The sequence below is a fragment of the Cyphomyrmex costatus genome, unplaced genomic scaffold, assembly GCF_001594065.2.
Source record: "Cyphomyrmex costatus isolate MS0001 unplaced genomic scaffold, Ccosl1.0 scaffold919, whole genome shotgun sequence".
Classification (NCBI taxonomy): domain Eukaryota; kingdom Metazoa; phylum Arthropoda; class Insecta; order Hymenoptera; family Formicidae; genus Cyphomyrmex; species Cyphomyrmex costatus.
Window position 1 is genome coordinate 1,994 of NW_017280505.1, and position 10,704 is coordinate 12,697.

The 10,704-nt window shown below is 28.5% G+C and overlaps 1 protein-coding gene across 1 annotated transcript; it reads left to right on the forward strand.

Moving 5' to 3' along the window:
- The first annotated feature begins 205 nt into the window (after nt 1–205).
- On the forward strand, nt 206–1,264 carry zuc (Mitochondrial cardiolipin hydrolase zuc). The gene is made up of 3 exons (XM_018549987.1): nt 206–587; nt 685–869; nt 1,017–1,264. The coding sequence occupies exons 1-3, from the start codon at nt 325–327 to the stop codon at nt 1,262–1,264; spliced, it is 696 nt and encodes a 231-aa protein (XP_018405489.1). The 5' UTR covers nt 206–324.
- Nucleotides 1,265–10,704: the final 9,440 nt, after the last annotated feature.

A 10,704-nucleotide genomic window follows, 5' to 3' on the forward strand; every position in this document is an offset into this window, starting at 1 on the left:
CTATACTCACTACTAGTTTCCACCAAACCTCATTTGATTTGGACTCAACCCTAAATTTTATAAGGTAGGGTTTCTTGGTGTTCCCACCGCATGAGAGAGAGAGAGAGAGAGAGAGATCGCTCAACTCGACTCGACTATGACCCGACTTTAACCCGATTCTACCCGATTCGAACCTTCTCGGTGGAAACTGGTGGAAACTAAACTAGTCATGTTGAAGCAAGAGATCCCTAACCTTTAAGGTGACTTAAGTTTTCTGATATTGGTTCTGACATATCAAAGAAATCTTGAAAGATTTTTAAGTTATTTAATTAAGGCCTATGAAAAATGATGAAAAGAATTTTTGTTGTAATAACTTCTGGAGTTATCGTGTCAGAAGTAATGTGGCAGTTGTACAAGAGATATAAACATTCTCGAAAGAAAGTGATTAATATTTCTAATTTCAATGGTTGCGCAAAACAACTTTGCAAAAATGCAGAAGCAAAAATCTTCGAAGTTATGTTTTTTTCACAAGACTGTATTTTATGTCGGTCACATTTGACAATCATGAAACCATGTGCAAAGCTGAATTGTTCAGTAAGATACTTAAGGTAACTTTTTCGATGTGATATAAAGGTAAAAATAATATTTTATTCATATGTCTCTTATAACTTATAATTATATAGAACATATCTAATATATTTTCAGGAGGATTATACATTATTTGGATTTTGCAACTTACACTTTGGACGTATGTATATATTTCTTCACATTTCCAGAATTGGCAGAAGCAATTATAAAGGCCAAAAATAGAAATGTTATTGTGAGGATCATAATGGAAGAGTCTATGGGGCGTAATGATAATAGCCAACTAATGAACTTTTACAAAGAAGGTTTGTGACAAGTATTTTGAAACATATTATATAGATAATTTAATTAGAAACAAATATCACATAAAGAGTTACAAGATGTAATCTGATATTATATTTACATAATATATGATAAACTTTATAATTGATATTTTACTTTATTTATTACAGGCATTAAACCAATATCAAAACAATTAGATGTCTTGATGCATCATAAATTTGTTATTATTGATAATAACATTTTGATAACAGGCAGTATAAACTGGACTAAATCAGCATTTTTTGGAAATTTCGAAAATGTTATAGTGACTAACGAGTCAGCAATAGTCAAGCCATTTATAAACGAGTTTGAAAGGATATTCACTATGCTCACTGCTACGACTACAGAAGCTGATTCTAAAAATTTAGATATACATTAATAGTTTAGTTTAAACATGTTTACTTAAATTAAGCAAATAGTATAGATTTTTTTTTAAATATTTTTATTATTTAATACTAAGGTTCAGACTAAGATTTTGAATCTGTGATATGCTGATATATTTGTTTAAGATAAATATTATAAAAAAATTATATTTTATATTAAAATTTAATTTTTATTAAGATTAACTGTAAACTTAAAAGGTTATGTAACTTATCTACTTTTAATTTTCTATGCTAAATTCTTTATAAAAGTATAAAGAGATATGTGTCAGTTTTATATATTATTTTCTCTGAAGTTCTAATGTAAGAAGACAAAGATATTTTCTATATCTGTGTACCTATAAAAATATAATATTTCATTTGATATTTATATATTTTTATTTTTTTTTTACATTGTCTCAATTTGTTCTGTATGTACAAATATCATCTTTCTCTATTGAAATAATTGGTACAACTACAAAACACTAATAGGATTTAATTCTCTAATCAGATGAATTTTTGTGTTTTGGTGGATTAAATTTGATGCAATAATACATACAGCGTGGGTGCACCAAAGGGAGTTGCCATGACGATTCTGACGTCATTGTGATACTGTGTCTTGGTATTAAGGATAGTCTTTGTTTTCGCACAAATGAAGCTGCGCTCGTGATGCATATTGATTTTCTTTAACCGGGTGCAGTCACGGTCTTCGGAGTTTATGGTTGCACATAAAGAGACCTAAAAGAAAAATTTAATTATAAATGGTGCGTCATTGAATATAACATTAAATAAATTAAAAGTTATTTTATTTTAGTTACTCGAGAGAGAGGGAGAGAGGCAAGATTACATTTTATGATGTCTTATTATTAGTATATAGAAAGTTTTTCGTGCTCCTAATTATTATTAAACAGATATAAATTGTGCATGTAATTAATTATATTTTTAATATTTCTATAAGAAAATGCAACAATTAAAAAAAATTAATTTTTTTCAATTTTTTATTCTTTCTCTTCATTTATTTAATACAAAAAAATTTGATATCATGATAAAGTAATTGGAGATTTATACAAGAGATTTGTAGAAAATTTTAACTTTAAAATATTTAAATAATAAATAATTTATGATAGTTTGTTAGGTAAATTCTGTGCGATTTATAGCTTTATCCATGGTGTACCGCGTTGGTAATCAAGTAACACTGTCATATCTTGTGTTGAGTTACGTTTACTCGTATGGTAACAAGTATAAACATTCGATAATTTCGTCAAATGAATTCTGCGATCATGTCATGCCTGCAAGTTATAAATAAAGTAGTTGCAAATAATTTTATGATAGTTTGTATGATTATATATGCATATGAATTAACTCTTAATACACACAACAATATTCCTTAATTATACACGATAGGTTTGTTTTAAGTTAATTTTTATATAAAAATTGTTAAGTGATTTTTATATATGTATTTTAATCATACGTAAAATTTTTAACATTTTTAGAAAATATTTATAAAGTTGTTTTTTTTAAGTGTATATATAATAAATGTTATAAGTAATTACTTAATTGATGCTTTTAGTTTTTTGAATCAAAAAAACGTGTAGAACACGAATAATTCAGTTGTATAGTATATTGAACAATGTGATTGAGTTATTCTATGAATTAAATTTATAAAGTCATTGTAATTATTTTTGTAATCATTGTATTGTTCATAATTAATTAGAATATGGAACAGTAATTAGCAGTAATGACAATAATCTTTTCATTAGTTGTGATTACTACTGTAGTTACTCTGTAGATTAACACCACGAAATCGATATAGTTATTTCTGTGATCATTACGTTTTTAAATTTCTGTACATGAGTTAATATATGAATTATTTAAGTATATATAATGTATTTTATATGTAATAATCGAGAGTATTTATGTATATAGTAATTAATAGTATACACGTAGTAATTAGGAACGAATACAATCATTTTTTAATTAGTTGATCATCGCTTACAGAACAAAACCGGAAAATCGATGTAATTAATACTGTTATTACAGTTGTAATTAACGCTCTTATCATAGTAGTAGAATAATATGGTTATAGAATGTGCTTTATTTAATTAGAATATAGAGTAATAAATGGCATTGGTCGCGATAACTTTTTTATTAGCTGCAATCACTCATGCTTGTAATTGTTCTGTAGATTAAAAGGAGAGAAACTATCTTTTATATAACTCTCGAGCACTACGAATTTGATATAGAATTTATGTCAAATGTAGGACTATATCTCGGACTATTGTGTACTATGGACTAACGATTTAGCTGTGGCAGAGATTGATTCGAAGTTATAATTCCTCAAATATATTCTAAGCTATATAGCATTTCAGCCGCTTACAATTATACTGCAAGTATAGACTTGAAGGAGTCTTGTTAGATTGATTGTGAGAATAGATATGTATTATATGCTCGCTTTTTCAGCTTTCCGGAATTCTTTGCAGGTTTATCAAATGTTCTAGTTTTGTACAGTCTAGTGCGCCAAGATCGATATACGTATAATTCATTTGAATCCCAAAATTCTAACGGCTTAAATCATTTTGTACATCAAGCACTCGCACAATGTCCAGAATTTAGATTTGATAGGATTCCTGATAGATTCACACACGTTTATTACATTTATAAAATATTATCTATTATAAATTTGTTATTATTACATTTCATTTTTAATAATTGAAAACATACATGTATTACATACTAGATATAATAGATATGATAAGAGAATATAATTGAAAATACTGTAATTATATATAATACTATAATCGCTATGATTAATAGAATGATCATTTATCTGTCTGTGTGTGTATATTTGTTTGCAAATGTTTACATTGCTGGGAATTGCTTTTTAATTTAATAACAATAAATATAGTCTAAAAATAAGAACACGTATAAACATAGTTAAAAAAAAATCATATAATCATTATGTTGTGCTTACAATGTAATCGCAAGAACATGGAACAATTTCATCTTAACCACGCGTGAGATGTGCGGAAACTCCCGGTCAATTGTATGGAAACATCCTATCACGCTTGTACTGCATTTGCGATACCTTAGAGAGGTCTTCAAGAATGACGACAGGACATTAGTGGAATCAACCTTCCGTAATTCAAGGCGACGCCAAGGGAAAAATTTTCTTCTTTTTAGAAGCTATCTATATTTGCATGCATCAAGATATCATTAATGCAAAATATTTGAAAATTAAAGACGCTTATATATATTATTTCTAACATATTTATTTTATTATAGAATGTCACTAAAAAATTTAATTCTTTTTAAATATACCTACAACTTTTGATTTGCTTCTGCATATTAATATGCAGACATAAGATTCTGTAAAAAATATTTATATTGAGATCTCTGTAAAATTAATATTAAAATGAGTATTTTCAGTATTTTATTGTATAATTGATAAAATTCTGATCCTTTCTTTAAAAAATTCTTGATATGTGAGTGTGTGAGTGTGTGTGTGTGTATGTTTCAAAATATGTAATTTTAATGATTAAAAAAATAAGGATGCAGTTATACAAAGTCTATTTCTAGATGCAGCTACCTACTTTATATTTTCTAAAATTGGTCAATCTTTATTTTAAATTAATTAATTCCAAATTTTAATAATTTTGATATAAAAAATTGTGTAATATATTACTTTATTCAGAATACTTATTCAGAATTCCTAAGAAAGTTGGGTTTCTGAAAAAATTTTACTTCTGAAAACTTTGAAAATTTCCTTGTTAGAATTGAAAAATTATTATTAAACTTTTTTATTTTTCAAACTTTTCATTTAGAGTGTAAGATTAGTTATTAGAACTCTTGACACACGCCCGAGTTGTCTAGAACTTCGAACAATTTCCAAGTATTCTAACTTTATTATTCTTAACATAATCGGTGAAAGAAGAAAATTAAACAGTTTTATAACTTTTTGTATCTTAAATAGTTTACACTTTTAAATTTCTATACATAAATAATTTTTCATAGAATTCTGTGTTTTTTCCCGTTTAAAAATATCTTCAAATTTTTATAAATATTAAACTTTATATAAAAATAAAAAATGATTATTATTTTTATATTACGAAAATGTGAAATTGGCATTTTATTGTACTTATACACATATATATATCTTTTTTTCTAGATTTACTATAATTATAAATCTTTTTAAAATGTTAAAAACTTTAATATGTTTTAAGGAAGAACAAAATTTGTATTATTAGTTGTATTAAAATTATACGAAAATGAGCTATACTTTGACATTAACAATAATAATAATAATAATAATAAATTAACGGATATGTTTAATGAGTTTTATTATATGTACATTGTGTATGCGTGTATTGTACATATTACGCGATATAAATAATGGTTTTAGACTGATTTCGAAACTATATTGCAAATTAAATCGTATAAAATCGTATAAATCATGGAAACGACTAGTTACACTTCGAATGGAATGTACTTGTGGAATTTTCTCAAATTGGAAAATCAAATTGGCGTAATTGTGAAGACCATTATGCTTGCACGCTTATTCTTTATGCCTCGTTTCACAATCCTTATAAAGTTTCATTAATCTAATATTAGTTTCTACGCTTTGAAAGCGCGGAATTGTTTTCGCGAATAAAGTCTTGGAAGTACCCTCACAACTGCGATTTATTTGATTGTTTATCAGCATCTTGTTTTTATTTGCTTCCTTCCCTTCGAGGAGACGATTTTAGAAGTCAAGTCGAGTCGTATTGTCGCCAGAAAGAGTTCGACGAGGGTGTAAACGTGAGTGTGTCGAAGTACTCTGAACACCTGCCAGGTGTCATAAAACTACGATTCGTTGCTCGCGAAAAGCTATGATTTTCATTTGAAGACATTTACAACAATGATTACATAAGATATGCAGCAATATTATATGGTAATACTATATATATATATACTAAGTCCAGAAGGTATTATAAAAATATATAGATACTTGTATTATATGCAGATCAAAAAGGAAATTTTTTCCGCTTATAAAAGAGAATATAATAAATTTATAAATTATTAAAGTAAATTTAGATTATTGCATTAAAATTGTCACCTATTGTACAATAATATAATAAAATAAAATAATTAAATGAAAATTAATTAAGAGAAAATTAATCTTTAATTATCGAAATGAATTAAAAAATTGGAATTTTTTTCCTCGTTTACTGTATCTTCATAGACATATAATTTTCCACGGTTAGATAATTGCCATATATTCCATGACACGCGAGTATTTAATATTAGATGTAATTCTTAGTCACGTCGAAACTTTACATATGCGTGTTCATGCGAAATTAATCCTTTGACGAGGGTTGATAATCTTGAAGTACCTCACGCATACATGTCTGCTTACGAGCTTAATTCTGTACCGTATAGTTAGCCGTATTGATTGTCTATTTTTAGATACACTGACGGCAACCCTGCCGTCATCAAATATTAACCCTTGGCCCGAAATAGATCCACGCCCCGTCGGCTATACTTATTATTCTGAAAAGAACAGCTGCCATTTATTATTTTGGGGAAAAACGAGAAAAAAGGAAGAAAAAGAAAACTTGCAAGCAATTATGATGACACGGAATTTTTCTTGTTCCATTGTGTATTATTGTAATACAATATATCATGACTGAATTTGTGATCATTTTTTATCCTTAATCTATTTTGCAATTAGTGAAAAGCTAATATTTTGAAAAAATATATATATTATTTGATTATAATTGCGCGCAATTTCTTTATAATTAGTATAACGTGACTATTATATAAAACCTTTTGCCACACGAATAAAATTTTATTCAGTAACTATAATAACAGTTATTATATACATATTATATGTATTTTTTAGACTTACTGAAACAGAATATCTAAGATCGAGATACAGAACGTCTTAAACATGTCATTAAGACATCTTTTAAACATCGTGACTAAACTAAAGAATGTCTTAATAACATCCTAAGATCTTTTATATCTCGATTTTGGATGTGCATTCTGGATATTGTATAATATATCCTTTAATATATCATTCTGGATAACATACATTCTTCAGTATTATCGAATAATTTTAACATTCTTTGATCAATCTGGGATTTTTCCTAAATATAATATTAAAAGGATCATTTATTTCTTTTTTTAATTTTTTGAATTATGTATCTATATACTATTATTGTAACTCTAATTTTCAAATGAAAGTTTTATTAGTCTGCTTGAAAATAATTAAATAATTATTTTATCGTCTATTTTATCCTTAGAAGCTAGTTTTACTTTATTTTAATAATTAATTGTTTGAAAACATTTCCAAAAAGTCTATGATATGAATAATTAGAAATTGAAAATTCTTCTTAATATTTATCTCTGGAATAATTTAATTCATGCATCTATACAAAATTAAATGTATTCTAATATACTTTTACTAACATTGCATCCTTTGATTTACATGTACATATAACAATATTTATAGAAAAGAATAATTTGAAGATTATAAATGAAAATGTCATAAATAGAAAGCATAAATTCGAATTCGAAATATTATCGATCTACATTTTCCAAATGCAACTTTACTGCACTAAAGTTATTAACAAGCGGAAATAGCGTTGATATTCTTACCTATCGGAAATCGTGTATGTGCGCGTCTGTGTTCGATATTCCGAAAATATCCTTCAGAATACGTACTTGTTTGGATTAAATCCTAGCTCTCTCAGATTTGAAATCGCTTCGAGACTAAGAATTGTAATAAAAGACTCATACAACACACCATGTCCTCATTTTGGATATGTATGCTGTCTGGGAAATATGTTTTTATTAGGATCGGTTAATGACGAATTAAGAAAACCAGTTTCTTCTTGCATCCGGGAGGAGGTTTATCTGCAATGTGTATATGTGTCTGTCTAATAGCGAGCAATGTCCTGCCAGTCTTGCATGTTTTAACGCGCAATCGCGCGCATCCTCGCGTCCTCGTCCTTATCATCGCCGCATTTTTATAGGTTGCATCCGCCCCGCGAAAGGCGCTTGAACTCGGTGACGGGGCGAACGACCTTTAATCCTGTCTCTCTCTCGCGAGAGCCCCCCATGTATACATGAACACTTCGTGGAGCGTTTTCTTTGACGTCAGAAGGCAATCATGCAACGTCGTAAAGAGAATATAGAACCCTACAGTCAAAATGCTCCTGGTGGTTCCGTCGTAAATTTGCACACCCACACGATTGGTTAGTTGTCCCGATTCTATGAGAGATAAGTCGAAAAGAATTAATAGAAAAAGACTAATAAAAATCTTGTGGATTAAAGAGAATTATAGGAAATCCATTTCTGTGAGCTTATATAGATTGAATGTCTGCGGAATCAAATATTACTTGGGAAAGTCTTTAACTTATAACTCCTCTATGCATTGTTATCACCTCGATTATTGCTAAGTTCTATACTAAAAAGGAATTAAAAGTAAAACTTTACTTAATTACAAAAATAGAAATATATATAGATAGAAGAATATAAGTGGCAGAGAAGGATTTAATAAGTGGAAAAAAAATCTTCTATTTAAAAATGTAGAATCCGTATTTCCACAGATTAAATTTTTATTGACATCTTTTCAATTCAACTATTTTCAGAAAATATCGAAACTTTGTACATATTCCAGAATAGATTTATATTAACTATTTCTCACTTTTCCTACAAAAAAATCTATTTATTTTTAGGATTATACATCGACAACGTTCGAAATTTAGATTTCTGTCTTCATAAACGTATTTGTTAGATGGAAAATGATTAAGATGTAGTGTCGCTGCAACGAGTGCACCGATCACTACGTGCACCGATACATGTGGAACGTTGTCCGTACGATGATATATAAATAGGTTGGACGGAATGAAAATAGACATCGGGGCGTTGGACCGGAGGATCGATGATGATACTCGTCCCCGGTGGCGGCTTGCCCGGCTTTATTTTTCGTCAAGTAACTGCATTACGCGACTTGGTCGAGACAGCACGTCTGCATGAGAAGGCGCCTAACATCAACTTGCATTATCTTTCAATGTATATTTACAGCTTCTGTACGACATCATAAACTTTAACTTTTTCGATTCTGACATTTAAAACATTGGATATATATAACTTTTTTATGTTTTTATTTTTAGCGCGTAAACGTATAATTTTACATCTGTTCGCTATCATTTTCTCTACAAATATATTCTGATGTATACGATTTTTAATTTATTTCCTGAAATTTTTATTTATACAAATAAGAGAGAAAAAAGAGATAACATTTGATAATTTTATAATCGCTCTTCCGGTTGGTTATTACACAACAATTTTGTTCTATGGTGTAATAAAAGAAAAGATAGATTTATTATTTTGAATAGTTATAAATATTATATTTATTTTTTATAATAAATGTAAATTTGCTTATTATTGAATACTTTTTTTAATTTAACTTTCAGTGGTCACTAGGGTCCAATGAATCTCAGGGTAGTTTCAGGTTAAAATATTTCTAAGTATGACTTTTTTCATTTATGAAATTTTTTAAGTACTTTAAATTCAAAAATTAGCAAGTTCAATAATGGGATCACAATTCTGGATGTTTAAACAATGTCCTGAAATTTTTTCAATTTGCTACAGCTTCATGTTTTGTTATACATGTAGCAACGAATTTTATTTTGTCCGTTGGATCCCGTGTGACCATTTTGAAATTTTTAGGATGTGTGTGACCACCGAAGATTAAATATTATATATAATTTTTTTTATTGAAATAGATGTAAATTTAAAAAATGAGAGTTTATTTTAATTTATCGTCCTAGTTTTAATATATCAAACTTTTTTTTAAATTAACAATTTTATCAATTTTACTCAGCTATTTAATTTGATATTAATAATTATAATAAAAGTAATGAGAAATGGTAAGCAAATATCAAATTGTTGTTGAATAATTTTATTATTTTTCCAAAGCTCGTAAATGTTACATGTGTATTTATTGACTTTTGAGTTGAACCAATCGATTAAATCTCTCATCTTGTGTTATGTGACGATGCGTTTAAACATACCTGCACACTGTATATGTACTTGATGTCCACTTTGCGGAGATAGCGTCCTGTCAAGTATCCAGTCGGTTCGGCGCTTGTCAAAACAAGCCGCTGAGAATACTCGCCACGTGGATGGAAATAGCGGCACGCCGGTCTAAAATACGTGCGCATCGGAAGGAAGATGATGGAACGCGGGTGCATGTCAAGACATTCGTTTGATGCATGCACGCCAGTGGCGTAACTAATGGCCTCGAACACCCGGTGTTGCCAGCGAAATTAAAAACTGGAGAAAAGAGAGAAGAAAAGGAAGAGAAAAAAGTAGAGTCTGAAAAGGGGAAAGAAAGAAAACAGGGATGTAAGAAACTGAAAAAAAAGAAAAGAAAAACAAAGAGAAAGGAGCACGGGAAAGACAGGGAAAGGAA

What these genes read in the sequence shown, in the direction of transcription:
- zuc (XM_018549987.1), top strand. Translation starts at nt 325, where the DNA reads ATGATGAAAAGAATTTTTGTTGTAATAACTTCTGGAGTTATCGTGTCA. An exon ending in TGTTCAGTAAGATACTTAAG is followed by an intron (nt 588 to 684) that starts GTAACTTTTTCG and finishes ATATATTTTCAG; the next exon opens with GAGGATTATACATTATTTGG. An exon ending in AATGAACTTTTACAAAGAAG is followed by an intron (nt 870 to 1,016) that starts GTTTGTGACAAG and finishes TATTTATTACAG; the next exon opens with GCATTAAACCAATATCAAAA.